Below are 22,681 nucleotides of genomic sequence, written 5' to 3'. Positions count from 1 at the left end.
AATGTTTCTAACACCTTTCATTTAGTGCGTCTATGTGTTCTATGAAGTTAAATTGACATTTCGAACCATTCTGCGAAGTCCCATTTTGCGCTAGTGTCAAAATTTGCAATTCTGCCCAGGTGTCAAATAGCAACCAGAGGCCCAGTTTGCATTTCAATATCTTTTACCCAAGAATGTGTCATGACTAGCCACTTTGGGAGTGTTTAGTGTCCATAACAGAGAACCTATGTTTCAGTTTTCAAGTCGTTCTGAATTCGTTTGGCTAGGTTTCCAACCCCTCAAAGTTGGTCATTTACTGTTTTGTACATTTGTGTAGTTGTTTACAATTCTAGGAAGCCCTGTTCAACCAATGATATCTTTGACCCAGTTGACCCAAATGAAGAAATTCTTTTTGCGCTGTGTTCTAGGGGTTAGATACTTCATATGTTCAAATTTTGAGGTCATGACGAATCCATTTGATCAATTTTCTAACATGATTAAAACCTAGTTTGCATTGTTTTGTTACGGCTAAGGTATCCAGATTGATTCATACCCCTGTTCGGTACATTATAACTTTGATCTCGTGATTGGTAAGCCTAAATTGATTATACCATCGTGTTGTGTCCTAGAAATCCTTGAAGTATGCCAGTTCTTAAATCATGACGAATCCATCTACATATTTTCATATGTCCGTACATTTGCCAAAAATTACTTTTTGACACATTTTCCAGTTAAAATTTCCAAGTGCCTATTTTTAGAAATTCGCCGAATGTGCCGTGTGATTCATCATGAGCCCAAAACATGGAATTATATTCTCTTCATGGCAAAGAACTTATATCCTAGTTTTTAGAACCCCAAGTGGTCAATAACCCAGTTTTATAATGTTGAACCCGAGCCTAGTTTATGTTTTTAACATTGTTTGCCTGCAGGATATTTGAAGTATGGATGTTCGGCAATTAAAATCTTTTGATTGGGAATTCGTCATGGGCTGAGAATTTGCAGTATGGTAGAGCATGTAGGATTGAACACTCATGCCGATTTTTGTGGCCTGGTTACTTGATTGAATAAGTTTTTAAGGCCAACTGGCAAGCCTCCAAACACAAATTCACGATTTGCAGATTTGATTAAAAGTGAGTTTTAAATATTGAATTGATGGTTGAATTTGAATCTTGTCAATCTGAGATGTCAAATGGGGTTAAGTGACAAATATGAGGATGTCATTTGTTTGTAAGGCAAAATTTTTTTAGCCAGACCCGCTTTGGGGTCCGACTAATTTCTTTGGGCATGGGTGATTGAGAATATTAAATAAACATTATCATAATTCAAATTATTTGAATACATGATTAATGTTCTCAAATGCATTGAAAGAGTGTCTACTTGATGAATCCACCATATGACGTTAAAGAAATTTTTGGGAGGCAATGTAGTTTCATTTTTAAATTTTAAAAATGAATGCGTGACTCTTTGTAGAAGTCACGGGCAGGAACATTACATAAATTAAACAAAGCAGCCCCATCTTAAAGCCGTGAGCAGCAGGGGAGAAGTCACAAATTATCAATGTTAAATAATTTCTTTGGGGTATGCTTTGATCTAATGATCAAACTATGGAGTAGATATAGTTTGCCGAAGCATTTCAATCCTATTAAAAGGGCAACCACAGCAATTAGAAAGACAAAAAAGGAGGAAAGCCGCAGTTTAAAGGAGGAAAGGCTGTGGCAATGCTAAAATTCACTGATTAAAAGGAAAGGAGCTCCCACGTAGTAGGAAATGTGCCAAGAGACCAAGCCACTACAAATAGAGCACTAGGAAAATAGTGCATGATTCCTCAAATTGTAGTGTGGGAAGAATTTGGTATCTTCAGGTGTCAACGAAATTAATGTTTTAAAAGAGTTTTCTTGTCTTACATCAGATATTTTTTCACACATAGCATTTGAAAGCAGTATACATGGAAATCAGGCAAGCCAAAGGAATTGAACAGTGACAGAAGATGCACGCCTAAGCATTCAGGGAGCAAAGTGAAGCTACTGGCCTCCACAATGTAAACAAACTTATGACTTGGAGATCCATGGCAGGTAGAGGATTCATATTCTCTAAAAGAAATATACACCCATGTCTTTTTAAGGAAATGCTCCCAAATAAAAAAGGAGGCTGCCCAACAATAAAGAAGTTTCACGCATGAAGAAGGCTGAGCCTCATACCATATCCAAAGGAAACTTATTGCATCCAATAAGGATCAGAAAAAGAGCAGTATCACGCAGCAGGGGATAGCAAAATAACAGAGAACAAGCAGCGGCAGATTTTAAAATACACATGCACATATTAAAAGGCCCCATGCTAGCAGATATAACATGTCAAAGCACCTGAGCAGAACCAGTGAGATGAAACTCATGCCAGTATAAAGAAAAAACTCACATGATGCAAAAGACAGAGATCTCAGGCATAAAAGAGTGGAAGATTGTGCTTAGAAGAAGCCGTTTGGATTCGGCAGGACAGGGGACATTCAAGCAATTAAAAGAAAGTGTTTTATTAGATGTGAAACAAAGCAACTGGCTCATCAATTAAAAAGGATGAAGCCGTAGTAAAGCTTGAAACCCATGCTATTGTAAGGAAGCTGCTAGGAAATAGACGGCATGATTTAGTTGAAAACGCCAAGTTTTAAAACCTCCAGCAAATATTTGAAACAAAAGAAGTTTTAAAACGTTGAACATAAAGTGAATCACATTGTCCATGCAAAGATGAAGAACCTGCAGCCAAAAGAAAACAAAGAACTCACGCCAAATGTCAGGAAAGCAGACGCCATAAGAATCTAGCCATAGCCTGAAGAGGGAGCTCCATTGTTGGTGAAGATAGAGTCTTTGTGGCAGCCGAGCAAGGAGGAATCCGTCCCGTGCAAGGAACAATCATGGATTAACAGTCAACGAAGAATGAAGGGAAGCCACTGTGAGCAGGGTCTTAAACCCATTTATCCCACATTGTCTATATGATGAGCTGTTTTAATGTTTAAATACAATTTTACAACCCTAGAGAGATATCTTGAAGAAAGAGGCTTTTGTAAGCCGTAGGTCATAATGCGGAGCCCGTGAATGCTGTTAGTCAGAGGCGAAAAACATTAATTTTTGAACAAAGTGGCAATAAAGGGTCGATGACATTAGCAAAGGATTAATGCGCCGGAAAGGACAAAAATCTGGCTAGTCGCTATGGCGCTAGCCGGAAAATCCCAAATAATCCGGCTAGCGACTTAGCGAGTCGTCGGAAAAATTCAGAAATTTGGCGAAAGATGGATGAATTCAGATGGAAGGAAATTGCGACACATGGATAATCCGAGGATAGTCATTAACTTGCTATGGGAAAGATGCAGGGAAGATAATATAGCGAGTTAGCGATAAGACGACACATGGCACTGATGAAGATGTCCAGTTAGAACGTGCCATGTGTCATCAATGGTCAAACAGAGTTGACCCGAATGGAATTGTGAGGGATTTTTCAAAGGTTTTAAAATTTTCATTTTTAATTGTTTCTCCTCAAGATCACATGCAAATGTCAATTTTAAAATAAAACTGGACATTATTTATATAGTTCAAACAATATAAAGAAATAAATTTTTGAAGTTTTCAAATGCAATGGAGACCAAGAATGAAGACCCGATTTTCAGAGGGCCATAACCTGGGTGTTTTTTATCAAAAACTAGCACTCCAATATACCATCAGAACTGGGAAGAGCTGAATTTTTCAAATCTAAGGTCGGTTTTTGTACAGATATTTACTAGTTCATGCTATAAGTCATTTTGTGGAATCTGGGGTACTGGAAGCAGAATGGGCAAAACTCATCATTGATCATTGAGAGTGGTTAAAAGGCAGATGTGAAGGCTTGTTGAATCTTGGGTATGGAGAAAAACTAATCCGAAAATTTTATTTTGCGTTTGAGGTCTTATAACTGATTTTTACCTTTCACTTTGAGTTCAAATTCGACATCAGAAGTCAGTTATTTCTCCAAATCAAAATATCTAAGATTCCTTATGCTTTGTAAAGGCCAAATGATGAAACCAAATCAGATATTCAGTTAAGGAGAGAGGTTTCTTCTACTTCTTGGGAAGGATTTCTGAGTGGACAGATGTCAATTGCAGATTGAATCTGGGAATTCCTTCTTGCTATATCTATCTCTTTCTTTCTCATTGTAAGGGTTCCAGTTCTTTGGAAAAAATTGGCACATTACTATGATACCAAGGTTTTGGATCTAGTTCTTGATGCATTCCCATGACTATGACCACATTCTTCAGCAAATTCTTCTTGTATGAACAGTAGTAGGAAGATAAATACCGATAGTTCAGATCTGTTAGGTTGTTTCATGTCTTTCATTTCATGCATATGACTGTATAATTTCAAGGAAATAATGCAAAGAGCAGCAGATGATTAAGTTCCATTTGAATCTTGTCTCCATTCTCATTGAGTTTCAATGTTTTACGATCTCTGAACAAAGAGCCTAGGTCGTAGTTGCAGTCCCTTAAGACTGTATGTTGTTTCATTTTTGCTGATAATTCAAGGAATTGTGTAAAAGCTTCATAGAAATCAACAGGGTTGCAGATTTATTGAGGAGGATATTAGGTAAGAATGAGATTTAAACTGAACATAGATGTCTATTTACAAATTAAATAGATAGATCTATATTTGAAGATACACATATGTCTCAGATATTCATATGTATGTTTGTGATCCATGAATTTGCCCAATGGACTAGGCACTGATCAGCTACAGGGTCACTTAGTTTTTGCTGCTGCATATCTGAGGGTTTGTTGAAATCAACATTATCAATTGAACATTCTTTCTATTTTATGTTGAAGGACCTAAATAGAATGCCTTCACTCAACTTGTGAATATTCTAGATTTGCATTTAGCTACTGCAGATCTGTGTCATTTCATGAGTTACTAGGAGATATAAGGGTTTCATCTGCTTAATAGATTCAGGGATATGTTTTGCACTGGTACGGTATCAATTGAATCTCAAGTCCACCTGCCTAGGTTTAGTAGAGCCTAAAGTAGAAGAAGGGTCATGCCTTATAGTTGGCCTGTTGTCAGAAATAGCATGTTGAAAATGGGAGTTAGCTGCCCCTAGATGTGTCACTTTCTCAGTGGGATAATTGAAAACCCTCCAGCATTTTCAAACACCAACAGAAGCTTCAATACTACAATTGTAAGGGAGTGCGCATGGATTGAGAGTGGACAACAAGATTTGGAGTCCTATTAGGACCTAAGAATGACAATAAGGAATATGGTGGTGTCCTTTCAGGATGACCCTTTGGAGTTGACCAATGGTCATATACTGTCATTATTGCAGAATGGTTTTCTAACTCAAATTGTCAAGTACATAGAGACTATTATAGGGATAAACATATGGTGTATTGTCAACTACTAGGGTATTTTGGCCCATCTTTGAATTTACACAAGTTTGTAGGAATGAGGTGTATAATTGTGTTTCAAAGCATGGGAGTAATAATGCTTATGAACATTCGTAGAGTTTATGTTCATTTATGTTGCTATATGGTGTTTTGAATGTTTATGTTGGTTCCCTTAGTTTTGTTTACTAGCATCTTTTAAGGTATTGTATGCATAATTGTATGGTCTTAGGTGGTGGTATTTAGCTTATGATATAAGTTATTCATAACAATAACTTAAAGTGATATACTTGTGCATTTGTTGGTTTTCTATATTCTACTTGTTTTTATTTTATGGTTATATAATGTAGTCTTTATTCAATTGTCTAGGAGGAGCTGCTACATAGATTCTATATTTATAATATCCTAAAAATCCCCCTAAATTTATTAATTGGTAAAAAAGAGAGTAAGGTAATCTAGTTAAACTACATGCATTTTGTTATATCATTGTTTAACTAAGAAATAAAATGAACTAAACCAAAGAAGCAACAATCTACAAATAATCAAGATTGTACGTAGTACTCACAAATCTTAGAGCCGATCAAGTTTTCCCTACGAAAAGTCTTGGTTCATGAGAAATCATTGACCTAGATTTAAATATATTTTTGTGTTCAAACAAATATATATTGTTGGGTTTCAAGCCAATTTTGTTTTTTATTTGTTTGAAAAAATGCCAAATCTATTGTCACTAAACGTGATAGGGGTAAAGACAGTGCAACTATTCTTATCCATCTCAAAAGCAAGCAAATATTGATAAATGAGGAGTCTCCTTCCAACAAACTCAGTATGGGTTATGCTTGATGATGGTGACAATCATTTGGAGTATGCACTCTTTATGCCTCCAATGACTATTGAGAAAGGGTCACTTTATGGAATTAGATGGGGATTGTTTACCAAATATCCATCAATTGCGTTTAGGTGATTTTAATATGGTTGAAAACAAGTTTGATAAAGATGATGGTGGATTATATATATGGAAATGTGAGGAACTATATTTTTGGACCAAGATGAAAATAAGTCTTAGTTTAGTGGATCCCCTTGAAAGGGGTAGAGCTGCTTCCACCTATGGTTGCAGTACTTGGTGCAATAATCAAGCTAGACATTTTTTATGAGAATAAATAGCACATCATATTTCCTGATAACCATAATAATTCTTTGGTCTCAGTTATCCTCTTATCCATATCTAACTACTCACCAATTGAAACCTCCATTTTCTTTGAACAAAACTCTTCTACTCCATCCTCCTCCTAGGCATCTATTTTCAAACTCAAATCCTCTTTTCTTAATGATCAAGGCTATATAGAGCCTACTAGGATGACTGTTAATTTATCCAAAGTGCTTAATTGGTGTTGTCACTTGCTAAGTGGAATTCCCTTGTCTCTATGTGAAGAAACTTGTTTGAGATAGAAATAAGGCTAAGGAAATAATGAAGATTTGGCATATCCTGCACCAAAACCTCTATAGTTTGGAGGCTCAATTGCAGTCACCTAATTTAGATATTCATACTGAATCTATGTTAATAAAAACTAAAGGCCTTTTGCAAAAGATTTAGAACTACACATTCTAGGGCAAAAAAATTAGGGTGGGGATGAATGGGCTCAAAGAGGGTGACTTAGGTGCTAAATATTTTTTCAATCTACTTTAAAAAGATTTCATTGGCCCCATCTAATACAATGGTGTTAGCTTTGATGACCCAGAGGTGGTGAAACACGCCTTATTTTCTTTTTTAGTAATATTTTCTCCTTCAAGGACCATGGCAAGGCTAGGGAGGTTAGAGAATTTTGCATCAAAATGATACCTAACAAGATTAAACTAGAGGGCATTAGGTCCTATGAAAAGGCCCTTTAGAGAAGGAAATTTGCAATACCATCAAATGTCTAGCAAATGGGAAAGCTCTTGTGTTAATGGTTTTATAGTGGAGTTTCATAACGCCAACCCCAATTGGATTGGAAAAGAACTTCTAGACATCTATAATGATATATTTTTGCAAAGGCTATGGGATATAAAACGAACATTGGTACCATTAAATCAATTCCTAAGGAGGGAGACCACAAACATGTTAAGAATTGGAGACCTATCACTCTACTAATTATAAGATTCTTGTAAAACCTTAGCAAGAAGACTGATAGAGATATTGGATAAAGTAGTTTACGTGACCCAATCCGTGTTCATTAAATACATATATTTTGGAGAATCTTATTAAAAGAAATGAGCTAAGAAAATAAAGATAAGCAAAACATTGGTACGATCCCGTTAGACTTTGAAAGGCCTATGACAAAATTGAATGGTTGTTTGTGCTGGATATGTTGAGAGCATTTGGTTTACCTCCTAAATTTTGTACATTTTGTTTAGAGATTCTTCTATATAGATTGATATCAACGGTGAGCTCATAGAGCCCATCTTTCTCCAAAGATCAATCAAGAAGGGTTACCTTATTGCCTTTACCCTAATTGTCACTGAAATTGATGCCTTGCAAAAGATTCCCAAAAACTAGCTTTCTATCTCTAGCCATCAAGGGGCTAAGATGACCTAACCAAGAGATATTGGTTAAAGCGCAGTTTATTGAGGATACAACTTTGTTGATCAGGCTTGAAGAGAGAAACTTTAATAGCACCATGATAAGATTAGACATTTTTGCTATGCCTTGGGCTCCAAACTTGTTCCCCATAAATCTATAGGGATGGGGTAGGATGACAAACCACCAAAGTGGTTAGTGCTGGAAGGGTGTTTAGGCCCTAATAAGGTGAACAAGGACTACCTTCTCTATAGATCTTTCTCTCAAAGCTATGTGGTAATGATTTAAAAATATATAAATAAATAAACACATCAAATGACAAAACGACGTATCAATCCTTTGCTTGGCTTTTTGCAAATTACCAATCTCACGAACTCCAAAAGATTATGAGAGATTTTTTTGTGGTCTAATGGTGAACGGGAAGAAGAGGCATCATGTGAATTGGTTGTGGTGTTGTTTTCCCACAAGGATAGGAGAGGGCTTGACATAAAGGAACTGAAAATACTGAAAATTAAAGGCTTGGCCTTAGCTATTAAATGAATTTTCAAAGCTTTAGAAGGGAATGAACCCTAGAAAGGTGCTAATTATGTTAAAGTTAGCCCTTTCTAAGTCGAGAAAGGGCAGCGAGTGGGGAAATGTTCATCTTCGTGAAATATACTTTGGCTTTTTTTCAAAGAGAAGAGAGTGTGGCTCTACAATATTTGTTTCACCATGGAAGGCTTGGGCAAAAGCCAGGCACTTCAATATCAATGGGGAGGCTTAAACTCGTCCATCTAAATGAAATGCACATTATAGATCATCGTGGTGGAGCATCAGAACTCTTGCTCTCTCACAAGGTTGTTCGGGTTTGGGGAGTTTTTCTACAGTAATTAACAATTTTAATGACGTTATTTGTAAGGGGCAATTATAGCCTTGTGAACAATTGCAAACTCTCTTTTCGTGAATCTCAAAAGAAGTCTCATTCCATGATTTTTAAAGGGATTAAGGGAGGTATTCCTCACAAGATGATACAGAAACAAGATTTATCCAACAGAGGGTTGCAAAGATGGCTCAAATCCGCAAGATGTCACTGAGAATATAATTTACCAGATGCTCACTAGTTCGGGGGATGCCATTAGCTGGCTAAACTGTACCTGGAACCTTAATTGGGTTGAAACCTGACAGTCCTTTATATTGTCTCATATCTAGCAACACTCTGTAGCGCCCAAATCAGCTTATTTTTGTTGGCTATTTCTTTTTAAAAATGTGCTATTGGAAATGACACGAATGATATGGGTCTGTAAACTAGAAATTGTGATATTTGTAATGACAATGAGTCTTTTGAGCATTTTTTAAACTTGTAAATATGTTGTCTCTGTAATCATTGTTTTTGGATTAACCTGTTAATTGGAAATTAAACTTGGTCCGTCATGGCATGAAGTCCTTGCTGGATATGTTGATGCTTTCAATTCCGAATTAAATAAGTTTTGGCTCACTTTGAAAGAAGAGAAATGGAGGAGTTTTTTCAGAACAAAAGGACTTATCTTACTAAGTTCCATAGTGAGCTCTTTCTGAATAATGTGGTGAGGTCTCAGCTACCATGGAGAGCTTAATGATCCTTTCATGATTGTATTGAAGAAAGTAACATCTATTGTTTACAAAACAAAGATCGAATACGCTCACTTTTTCCCACGTTGTAAGAACAATTTGAACAAGGATGGGATTGAACTACTTGACAAATTCTTGGAAGAGAAGAAGATTAAGAAGCCAGATCCAGGGGAGGCTGCTGAGCCCCAGAAGACAGATTTCAAGTTAGGAGCAGTCCAAAGAGATCCGAACCTAATAGTGCAGCACTTTTGAGTGCGACCAAGCTGAATGTAGTCACAACAAAGGAAAGGAAGTTCTGGAGACTAAGTAATCATTGTAACATGTTTTAGCGTACTTAAGAGATCATGTGGGCGATATAGAGTGTAAATCTTTTTGTAACTTTGTATGTAAGCGGATAAATCAGACTGTTAATCTCTTTTTAAGATCTTCTTAGATGTTTTTGGTTGAAGTAATTGGAGCTCTGGCTCCTTATAATGTATATTTTTGTACACTACTTCAATAGAAAAATAAATCAATTTTTAATTAATATATTCAATTTTATCATTAACATTTGTCTCTGATAGTAGCTGCAAGTTAAGTATTGTTAAAATCAGTGACTTCCTAATCTTTTACTATGCATAAACAACTTACCAACTGTCCTGAGACTTAGACAACTATTTGGTGACCCTCTTAAAAAGTCAACAGAATAATTGTCTATGTAATCAACAATACAAATATACACAATAAAATCCATTTTTTCATAGCTTAAACTCTGTTTTATTTGCTCTCTATATCTTTATGCTATGGAAATGCCCTTAAGTTCAAAAACTATGTTTCACTGCATTTCAAGGATGAGGAGGACACGTTTCAGGGGCGTTTCTTAAAAGGCCAAAAATAAGGGACACATATATATATATATATATATATATATATATATATATAATTTGTTTTTTTCAAAATATATTTAGATAATATAGATAAAAAGAGGGAAACCTTAGGCGAGAGCCTACAACACAACAGTAAATCAAAAAACTTAAATGGTTACATCAGTCAGATAAGGTTAGAAGTAATTTGTTTTCATATTTATCTCTATTTATCATATTAGACTTAAGAAGACAAATGCATGCCATTATGGGCCCCAAACATTGTTTCTTTGGCAAAAAGAATTAAATAAAGGTGTGTGTTCTATTTTTTTAAGCCCAAAATCGTTACAAGGTGTGGGGGCCACCCTAAGGACAGACTGGGGATGCTGTTTTGGCGTTCCCTAGCCATTTCTGACAGCTTTTGGCTATTGAGAACAATTGGGGGACATATCCTTTACATCCCCTATCCCTGAAGACTGAAACAAGGAGGGGATGGGGATGGGGGATTTGGGGACGTGGGAAATGTTCCCATGTATTTTTGTTTAAAAAAAAATAGTTTTTGTCTCTTTTCTACAATTTTTTATGTTTATAGTGAAGCCTACAATAACAAACACAAATCCTATGGAAAATCCAAGTTTCCTCAAATGATTTTTGCTGCTATGGACTAAACTATTTATTCTTATATTTATAGTAGAGTAACGAGACTCGCCGTGAGTCAGGGGAGTCTCTTGAGTTGGCGAGTCAAGCAAGGCTTGCCAAGTCAAAATGACCTGTGACTCGGGCTCGGCAGGTCAAGTCAAGTGACTTGCCTGACTTCCTTGATTCACGAGTCAAGGCGTGACTCGCGGGTCACGACTGTCGTGACCCAGCTGTGGTAGTCAAGTTCCAGCTAAGACAAACAATAAAAAAATGTTTTTTTAAAAGTGATGGATTTCATGGATTTCATATATATTTTGATGGGTTTCATGGATTTTATATATCTCTGTTTTCTATTTCCTTCAGCTACTATTTAGTATTTAGCAATTTACCTTTGTACCTATGTAGTCGATGTATGTTTTAAGTATGTGATCAAATTACCTTCTATTTCATGCTGTTATTGTGTCATTAAACTTTATTCAATAATGGGTGCATGGAATGTTCTTTAAATCCTAAAAAATCTCAAAATTTCAAGGGTTTTGTCAGTTTGCCATGTCATTGCCAAGTCCGAGCTGGATGACGAGTCGAGATACCCTTGCCGAGTCCAAGCTGGGTCCGAGTCTCGTTACTTTGATTTATAGCGAAGCCTACAATAACAAACACAAACATAAAACAATTCTGAAAGTCCTACTTAACCAACTAAATATAGTATGAATGCTTTAGGGGCCACCACCTAAATCTGCAATTCGACTCAACAAGAGCTAACTATGGTTAACATGGTCCACTTTTTGTCTGTGAAAAGATAGCAACTTCAGTCAGGTTTTGGAGAGAAATGTTACCTTGGAAAATATGAATATCATATTAGTTTTTTATCTTTTACTCTAAAGTTCCACGCTTCAATATCAATTTAAGTGCTGTGTTTATATTTTGTTTGACTTCTACAATATTTGAACACCGTGTCTTGATTTTATAGGCTATGCAATGATTCGCATTCAGAAGTCATCACTGTTAAGTTTTAACTTCTTCCACGCCCTGAATCTACAGCCATTTTACTGATTCTAGTAATCACATGACAGCTCTACCCAAACACAATGAAGCAAGCCATACTAGGTATATATCATTCTCAATATGAAATGTTGAGGTGGTTTTTTAGGTTGCAGTTAAGTCCTCATGATCAACCTTGTGAATCAACTAGGCTTTGCCATTCCATTCATTCTCAATGTGCTAGAAAGCTGTGATACATTTAAAGCATAAGATTTATGGTAGTGAAGAGTCTTGATTCTTGATGTCTTTTAGCCTCAAGGCTTACAGAATGTAAGGATGAATGGCTGGTTCAAAGCTATGCATAATTTATAAGACCCAGAAATAGAGGGATATGATATAGATGGCTTCTAATGCAACTCGGCCAAGGAGATTAAGTGTTGGGCAGGTTACACAAAAGGAGATCAAATATCAAGACGTTTTGAGTTTCCTTTCAACAAGTTTCTACCAACATTAGCCAAAGGTTAGTAGCAAGCCTCTTTGGCAACTGGAGCTAGATCAATCAATAAATTCATAGCTACCAAAAGATGCACATGCATGCATGTGCATTCTCATTTACATTTACACATGGATGCAGATGGACATGCACACACATGATGAATACGTTTAGAGAATGTGACAGAAGAATGCTTAAATTTGAAACAAAACTAACATTTTAATATGTTGAAATAGATTAATCATATTGATATTTAATAATCATCATGATGTTGAAATTTTAAAACAACCGTAATCACCTAAAGATGATAGACAAACTAGGAGGGGAATGTTATTATTTTCAAAAACATAATACAGAAGACCTTGAAGATGATTATATTTTCAATCAATTGATAAAATCTCAAAGCATGTACACATTGCAAGACTTATTATTGTTTGCTTCTTATTCTCACCTCTTTGGAATTTAATAAGGAGATTTTCTACTTCGAAAAAAACTTATTTATAAGTCTATTAGTGTTTTTGTTTAGTTCTTCTAACTTTTCTCAACCAGTTATCAGCAGTTAAGACAATCCAGCATAAATTATGTTAAATATCTAAGAAAGCTCTCTTGGAAGTTACCTAACTCTCAAAGAATTCCTATCAGAGGCAAAATAAACTTCATCTGAAGTCTCCTAATGTCTGGAGATTTCTCCATATGGTTCTTTGAGACTGGAATACATCTCCAGTATGGGTAACCAGTGCTAAATGCTGAGGTACAGATGTCCTGATAACTATGATAAAATTACTTTTAAGGATTTGTGGAAAAGTTTAAACACTGTCTGCTACTAAAACTCTACTTGCTGCATTATAAAATAATGTTTTCTGTTACTTAATAGAACATGTCAGGAAGATTGCAGTTTTCTTCCGAGGACAATAAATTCAAGTTCTAAAAATATGCCTAGCTCTCTAAGTTTATGATCCGCTAAATCAATAAAACTTTCTAGATAATAAATTGTGGGGAATCTGAGAATAGGATGCAGATCAAGCTTCGTAATCTAGGATTTGGCAAGATGGAAACAACCCTGAACACACAAGACCTGCATATAATAAAAACTGTCTGCAAGTATTACATCAGAAAACAACAATGCAAACATTATAAGATTAAGTATCAGATGGCTATTAGAAAGAATTGAGAAAGAGTAGTCAAAATGTCCAGCCAACCTGATTGCCCGCAGCTGATGAAGTTGTCTGTTCGGCTTGGTTCTCAGATTGATTCCCTTGCATTTCGAGTGGCCTTAACTTCTCCTGAAGTCTCTTAGCTGCTATAACTGCAGACATAAAGGCTTCTTTTGCCTCTTGGAACTTAATTTCTGTTTCTTTCGCCTGTGATTCAAGCAGCTCTTCAAGTTCCATGCATCTAATTGTTGTTTGGTTTATAATACATTCTTTCGCTTTCAGTTGTTCTTCATAAACTCTCAGCTTATTCTGAAGATCAATTTCTCTTAGTAGAACATTTTTCAATTCTAATTCAACAGCAGCCAATCTATCTTTGGAATCTATACAAGCTTCAACTGTGCTCAAATACGGTCCCAACTCACATTTTTGTTCTTGAGACTGATTCAGTTCTTTTTGTGGCACATATACATTTGTTTCCGCTTGTTTCACAACATCATGTGTTTGCTCACCTGAAAAAGAACTTACTGGAAACCCTGAGGGGTCTTCTTGGAGTCTAGTTATGATATGCTCAACTTGATTTGTCCTTGGTTCAGCTATTTCAGATAACTTCTCATCAAATTTTGAGGCCCCTTTGATTTCATTTAGAGATTTTCCCTGTTTTAGCTTAGTCAGTTTTTCTTGATTCTCAAATTTACTGTGAGATGATTTGGACTGACTCTCTAGATCTTGCAACTTCTCTGACAAATGTGTGATATCTATTTCTTGTTTATCAAATGCAGCTCTTCCATCATTTAACTCATCGTCCTTCATTGTCCTCATTTTAATTTCCTTTTGTAGAAGCTCAGTTTGCATGTTAAATTTCTCTTCTGCTATTTTTACCCTGAACTCAGCAGCTGCAAGTTGTTCCTGCAATGCTGCTTCCTTTTCTCTCCAGGCTGGAACATTTGTTGTCAGATCATCTACTTTCTTTCCTGACAATTTTAGACTCTGGTCAGGTTTTATAACTTTGGATTGAGAGTCGCCCAGTGAACTTTTCAACTGCATTGTTTCGATCTCCATGATATTCAGTCTTTCTTGTGCTTTTAATGTATCTCCAATCTCCATTATCGTTTTCAACTATCCTTCAAAAGAACCAATTTTCTCTAGTTTGCCTCTATCATTTATATATGCACTATCCTTCGAGTGCAGTAGTTAGATTTCTAGACCAGTTAAAAGAAAAGTAAACCTCTCACTCTATACCATGAATGCAAATCCTTATTGTTCTGGTGCTTGTTAGATTTCCTTTTCAATCATCTGAGACAAATAAAAGGCCCGAATTAATGTACATCTTGCTTAAACAACCATTTTTTTTAGTTCAAAATGACACTTTCTTACTGCTTAAATAGAATCAATCTAGAAAAAATAATAAACTCATCTTCTACATCACAATCCAATTGATTTCAGAATCAAGTAAATCATTTTCTAGCTAAGCTAATAGCCAGATAAGAACCTCTAAAAATATTTAAATATGTGTACCTCATTGCACAAAAGGTTTATATATGATATTTTGGTTCAACATCTGCATTGCATACATCTCAATTTGCAGTAATGACTTCAGTTCCCTTTTTGAGGATTGCAACTTTCTTGGGTGTATAAATATCTTTTCATTTCTGTCAGTTATTCTAAAACACTTTCTAAAATTATTGTTTGTTGATAAACTCATACAAACGATAAAGATCAACTTCTGATCTATTCATAACCACATCAAACATTTATAACAGATGTAAACATGTAAGCACGGAAACACCAACAAAAAGAACACCAGGGTTTACTTGGAAACCTGAACTTGGAAAAACCATGGAGAAACTGATTCTCACAAAATGAACACCGGTTAGGGTGATTATTACAAGTGGGTTACTGTCGGTTTGCTCATTGCAATTTGGCTTACTGCCGATTGACTCATTGTTGATTGGTCTAACTACCTAGAGATACAAAAATGGTCCATTGTAAATACAATCAAGCTTATAGCTAAAATATAAGAAATTAGAAAACTATCGCTGACACTTTGCAATACATGAATGATATTACGATCTGCTACCGATTTCATCAACTCAACACACAGATTCTTCAGATTCATATTACTCACATATAAGCATCATGCAATCATTACAAACAACTAAGATCTTTGCTCTTCTTATACTGCTTGATGTCCACAACCAAGGAGGCCTAAGCTGATTTAAAATAGGTCAGACCAAAACATTTCCTCTGTGGTAAAGAATGATACATAGTCCACTTTGCTTAATCCAACACGCCTCGCGCATGTCAACATGCAACCCTATCTCCAAGACTCTCGGTACTAATGGATAAGAACAATGCATTACACGGTAATTACTAGGACCGAAACATGAATGAACACACTCTAAATAGGACCAAACCAAAACAATTGATCCATCATATGTTGCACATGGGATTGAACCATCACCGAAATAGATAAGGAAAAGTTTTTAAAGCACATCCTTTAGTGAATACACCTACCAATAATCCAAGGATATCGATAGACATCAACTGATACAAGAAAACTACCAAATCATAAATAAATCTCCTCTATGAATTGGATTTGTTGATATCAATAACAACATGAATAGCATCAACCTCACATTCTAACAATCTCCCCTTTTGTCAGTGATGGCAAAATTCATCAATAAAAAAGCACACATCAATAACAAAGCATACAATCAAAGATATCAATATTAAAGCTTAGCACCAGTTCTTCTCCCCTAGGATGGAAGGAATCCTTGTGTTATGCATTCATTGTTATTTTGATTATGCATTTCTTGAGAACTCTGCAATAATTAGTTGAATTTGCATAATTGTCCTCTCAAGATTAGTGTAGGAAGTGATTTCGCGCACCTTTGCTTCGTTTGATTTCATAATTTTGTCCTGTAGTTTAGACCCTTCCTTTGCTTCCTTTGATTCCTGAGTTAATGCATTAGCAACATTCGCCAAAGTTTCTACCTTCTCCAGCTTCACCTTGCCATCCTCGGCCATATCTCTCACAAAATGATATTGTACATCAATGTGCTTGGTCCTACCATAAAATGTCGGGTTCTCCACTAGGCAGATTGCACTCTGACTGTCACTATAAATTGTCACTACACCCTATTTGAACTCTATATCTGAACACAATCTCTTAAGCCGGATAGCTTCTTTGTAGGCATGAGTAGCTGCCATATACTCTGCCTCTGTAGTGGACAAAGCAACCACAACTTGTCGCTTTCTCATCCCATTGACTTCACCACCGAATAATGTAAACACATATGCACTGGTGGATCTTCTTCTATCAACATCGCCAGCCCAATCTAAATGCACATAGCCTTGAATATCCAAGGAATGCTCATTTCTTGTTCCATGGAAACATATCGAGTACTCTGAGGTAACCCGCAAGTATCTGAAAACTCTTTTTACAACATCCTGATGTGCTCTTCTTGGATTAGACATGTAATGGGAAAGTACTCCCACTGCTTGGGCAATGTCTAGTCTTGTACAGACCATATCATACATCAAACTTCCAACAACAATCTGATATGGTACTCGACTCATCTCTTCCATCTCTAATGGGGATGTAGGACACTGTAAACTAGAAAGCTTTGTTCCCATAGTAACAGGAACACTCAATGGTCTGGAATCTTTCATATTTAATCTTCTCAAAATATTACCAACATACTTACTTTGCCCTAGCCAAAGTTTTTGGTTTTCTTGTCTCTTATAATCTCCATTCCCAAAATGTACCTTGTTGCACCAAGATCTTTCATTTCAAACTTTGCTGATAGTTAAGATTTTAATTTTGCAATCAAACCTTTTCCTTTGCCAATAAACATGTCATCAACATGTAAGACAATAACCAGGAAATAATCACCATCAGACTTGTAGTATATACAGTGATCATATTTGGATCGCACAAATCCCAAACTAAATACATATGTATCAAACTTCGGGTACCACATCCTAGGACTTTGTTTTAAACCATACAAGGATTTCTTCAATTTACAAACCAAATGACTTTTACCTTTCACTACAAAGTGCTCTGGTTGTGTCATATAAATTTCTTCCTCCAAATCTCCATGAAGGAAAGCTGTCTTCACATCTATCTGCTCAACTTCTAGATCATAAGCACCTGTAATTGAAAGTAAAAAATTGAATGGATGTCATTTTTGCTACAAGAGAAAAAATTTCACCATAATCAATTCTTGCAACCTACAAGTATCCTTTTGCAACCAATTGTGCTTTATACTTCTTAATGCTTCCATCTGAACCCATCTTCCTTTTGAACACCCATTTACAACCAACAAGCTTCCATCCTTTAGCCAAAGGTACAAGGTCCCATGTGTCATTCCTATTAAGAGCTGCCATCTCTTCTTCCATGGCTATTTTCCAGGAATCTAAATCATTCATACCAAGAGCCTCTTCTATAGATTTCGGTTCATTAATATTAGCATTCAAAGAAAATATACACCTCCAATCATCAAGAGAATATCCATACCTTTATGGTGCTTTTCTCTATCTACTAGACCTTCAAACAAGATCAAGTTCAGGTTTAGGTTCATGTTCAAGTTCATGATTAGGTTCTCCCTCTTCCTCTTATGATTCAGAACTTGTAGAGCTCTCTTCAAAATCTTGTCTTTCTACGGGCCTCAATTCAACTTTCTCAGGTGTAGCAGGTAGTTGAATCACATCTTTCTTTTTTGACATCTGTTCTGGCTGCACTGTAACAGAAGAAGGTTTAGTTTCTCTAAATATAACACTTTTGGAATAAAATAGCTTTTGTGCAACAGGATCCCAAAGCTTGTATCCTTTCACACCATAACTATATCCCATGAAGATACATTTGACAGCTTCGTTGTCCAATTTTGTCCGCTTCTCCTTTGGCACATGAGCATATGCCTCACAACCAAAAACTCTCAGATGTCTAAGCGAAGGCTTGTAGCTTGACCATGCTTCCATTGGTATCCTATTAACAAGAGCTGATGTAGGAGACCTGTTTATCAAGTAGCAGGCAGTGGCTACAACTTCAGCCCAAAACTTTTGTTCTAGTCTAGCTCCACTCAACATACTCCTAGCCTTCTCCATCAAGGTCCTATTCGTTCTTTCTGCAACTCCATTCTGCAATGGAGAATACAGAGTTGTCTTCTCTCTTTTAATACCACAATCTTTTCAAAATGTGTCAAAGTCATTAGAGCAATATTCACCGCTATTATCAGTTCTCAAACACTTTATCTTCTTTGCAATCTGCAACTCAACCATTACTTTAAATTCTTTGAAATGACTGAAAACGTAAGCTTTACTCCTAAGGAAATAAACCCATGTTCTACTGAAATCATCAATGAAAGAAACATAATAAATTGGTCTACCAATAGAAGAAACATCAACTGGACCAAATACATCTGAATAGATTAGATCCAAAGTACATGAGGGCTTATGAGAACATGAGTAAAACTGAATGTGGTTTTTTTTACCATAGATACAATGCTCACAAAAATCAAACTCAAGATTGCACTCATTCAACCCATCAACAAGGTTTTTATTTTTTAAGGCTCGTAGACCCTTCTCACCTATGTGGCCGAGTCTCCAGTGCCATAACATAGTCTTCTCTATAAGCAACTTCGGTTCAATAGATAGAGCACCCTTGGGTAACCAAAAACCACGATCATCTGTTGAAAGAGAAACCCTGTCCTTCTCTAACAAAGTAATCCTCTTCACAATCTTATCAGAAGTACTATTGCACTTAGCCGTACATGCATGAAGCTGGTACAATGTACCCAATGTGCTTCCTTTTGCTATTGCCGTAGCACCTCTCACCATTTTCACACCCGCTTCAAAAAATTGTAAATGCACACCCACATCTATTAGTTTGTTAACTGATAAAAAATTCCTTGCTAGTCCCGAGATATGCAAGACACCATCAAATCTTCTAATTCTTCCATCAGAAAATTTGGCATGAATACTTCCACGACCAACAATATCAAGAATTGAGTTATCACCCAAATACACCTTACCACCATCAAACTTTTCATAATTACTAAACCAATTTCTATTAGGAGTCATGTGAAAAGATGCACCTGAGTCTAACAACCATGTATTGTCACCTGCATGAGTGGCCAAGGCTGCGATGAAAACATCTCCATCTTCCTCCTCAGACTCAAAATCAGAATCTTGCTTCTTCTTCATTTCCTTCTTCTCCTCTTTGTAGTCCTTTTGGAAGTGTCTAGGTTTGCCACAATTCTAGCAGATCACCTTGGATTTACTAGGAGATTTTGATCTCCCCTTATTCTTGGACTTAGAATGGCCATGCTGCTTTTCGTTCTTGCCTCTTTCTCTTGGTCTTCCTCAAACACTCAAAGCCTCTTTGGCATTCAGAGAGACCTTCTTTCTCATCTCTTCAGAAAGTAGAGAACCACGACATCCTCTATCTTCAAGACAATCGAAGTGCTCCCTATGGCCATGACAAGGTTGTCCCATGAGTCTGGCAACGAATATAGCAAGATTTGTCACCTTTCTTCTTCATCCATCGACACCCCTTTTGAGGTCAATTGAGTCACCAACATATTAAAACTTTCAAGATGCTCATAAATTTGTTCTCCTTCTTCCATTCTCAAGGAATACAACTTCTTCCTCAATAAAATCTTGTTTACAAGTGATTTCACTTGATAGATCTCACTTAGCTTCTTCCAAAGCTTCTTCGCAGTAGGTTCTTCATGGATATTAATGAGAATCGAGTCTGCAAGAAACAATCTGATGAGACCTTTAGCTTTTCTGTCTGTCACATCATACTATGTAGCTAAAGTCAGATTTGTGGGCATTAGCTTATTCTCATCAATCGCATCCCATAGATCCCGATCAATCAATAGATCTTCCATCTTCAGCTTCCACATCTCAAAGTTTGTGCCAAAAAAATTCTCTACATCAATCCTCCTTGATATGCTTGCCATCTTTGCAATCTTGCAACACAAAAATGAAAACCTCTGCACAAGCTCCCACTTAAACCTTGATTAGCTCAAAAAACTCTGTACCCAACAAATAGAACTAAAATTGGCTAGGCTCTGATACCACTTGTAAGGAAGCAAAGGTGCACGGAATCGCTTCCTACACAAATCTCGAGAGGACGATTATGTAAATTCAATTAACAATTGCAGATTAAGAAATGCATAATCAAAATAACAATGAACACATTACACAATGATTACCATGGAGAAACCCTTTCAGGAGAAAAACCCCACCCTCCAAAACCCGCACAATGTATTCTCAAATCAAGAAGATTACAATACACTTGCAATGCAAGTTCTTATAGGAGCGCATCACCACAACTTGAACTCAGACTCAAAGAGACTCCTAGCACCTAGTCTTGCAAACCGAATTCAATGATCCAAACATCTCCCCAAGTCCTCCTTTTATAGTGATTTACAACTTGGAAACAATTTGTGGTTTTACAAAACCATAGGCCAAAACCATGGGCAAAACAACTATACCACATGTTACCCAATTGTCATTTGTAACTCCAAGAATAGCATTTTTGTCCATAATTTTGTCCTCTAGTTTAGACCCCCATAAAAGTCATATAATGAGTTGTTTATACTCTAAAAATAACCCTCCTACATTGTTCTAGGGACAAGGCACATTTTTAACAACTCATAGACCTTTTCCAAACTCATAAACATGTGGAAAACTACCACAAACAAATTCTAGAACTTTTCGGAAAATGCTTGTAAGGTTGAGACACAAATCTCAACACTGGTCAGTAATCTTGAGAGGACGATTATGAAAATTCAACTAACTATTGCAAAGATCTCAAGAAATGCATAATCAAAATAACAATGAACGCAAAATAGAATGATTAACATGGGGAAACCCTTCCAGGAGGAAAAAAAACCCACCCTCCAAAACCCGCATAATGTATTCTCAAATCAAAAAGATTACAATACACTTGCAATGCAAGTTCTTATAGGAGTGCATCACAACAACTCGAACTCAGACTCAGAGAGACTCCTAGCACCTAGTCTTGCAAACAGAACTCAATGATCTAAACACCTCCCTAAGCCCTCCTTTTACGGTGATTTACAACTTGGAAACTATTTGCGGTTTTACAAAACCATGGGCAAAACAACATTGCCACATGTTACCCACTTGTCATTTGTAACTTCAAGAAAAACATTTCCGTCCATAATTTTTTCTCTAGTTTAGACCCCCATAAAAGTCATATAATGAGTTGTTTATACTTTAACTATAGCCCTCCTAAATTTTTCTAGAGACAAGGCACATTTTTAACAACTCATACACCTTTTCCCAACTCATAAACATGTGGAAAACTACCACAAACAAATTCTAGAATTCTCGGGAAAAAGCTTGCAAGGCTGAGACACAATTTTCAACATTCTCCCACTTGTTGAACACCTTGCAAGACTCAAGGGATCCAAAGTGTCATAGACTTAATTGCTAGGGGCCGAGAGGCCCATAGACTCTGAACACCATTTGAATTTCTCTGTGCTCATGGGCTTAGTTAAAGCATCAGCAACATTCACGCACCTTTGATTCTGTGCACCTTTGTGAAGAACCTGACATTTCATGCCAGGACCAAGCACATTGATGTATAATATCATTTTGTGAGAGATATGATCAAAGATGGCAAGGTGAAGCTGGAGAAGGTGGAGACTTTGGTGAATGCTGTTGATGCATTAACTAAGCTCGTGAGCACAGAGAAATTTAGATGGTGTTCAGAGCTTATGGGCCTCTTGGCCCCTAGCAATTAAGTTCATGACACTTTGGATCTCCTGACTCTTGCAAGGTATTCAACAAGTGGGAGAATGTTGAGAATTGTGTCTCAACCTTGCAAGCTTTTTCCAAAAAATTCTAAAATTTGTTTGTGGTAGTTTTCCATAAGTTTATGAGTTCGAAAAATGTGTAAAAATGTATCTTATCCCTAGTACAATATAGGAGGGTTATTTTTAGAATATAATCAAATCATTATATGACTTTTATGGGGGTCTAAGCTAAAGGACAAAATTATGGATGAAAATGCTATTCTTGGAGTTA

At 36.4% G+C, this 22,681-nt stretch overlaps 1 protein-coding gene across 5 annotated transcripts in view; it reads right to left on the bottom strand.

Moving 5' to 3' along the window:
- LOC149557203 (uncharacterized) overlaps positions 1–22,681 on the bottom strand; it is a 59,194-nt gene that overhangs the window by 2,207 nt on the left and 34,306 nt on the right. For 2 of the 5 annotated variants that reach the window (XM_089831920.1, XM_089831922.1), the window contains one exon: positions 13,664–14,911. In XM_089831920.1, coding sequence (XP_089688046.1) covers positions 13,664–14,722 — 1,059 coding nt within the window. In that variant the 5' untranslated portion in view covers positions 14,723–14,911. Of the gene's footprint in view, positions 1–13,222; positions 13,560–13,663; positions 14,912–22,681 lie in introns of those variants that run through there. The other 3 variants (XM_089831923.1, XM_089831924.1, XM_089831925.1) reach the window with 3 other exon arrangements.

The sequence above is a fragment of the Cupressus sempervirens genome, chromosome 5, assembly GCF_028749045.1.
Source record: "Cupressus sempervirens isolate cs-2001-9-10 chromosome 5, ASM2874904v1, whole genome shotgun sequence".
Lineage (NCBI taxonomy): Eukaryota > Viridiplantae > Streptophyta > Pinopsida > Cupressales > Cupressaceae > Cupressus > Cupressus sempervirens.
The sequence above is the reverse complement of the archived record's forward strand: the minus strand, read 5'-3'. Positions and strand labels throughout refer to the sequence as shown.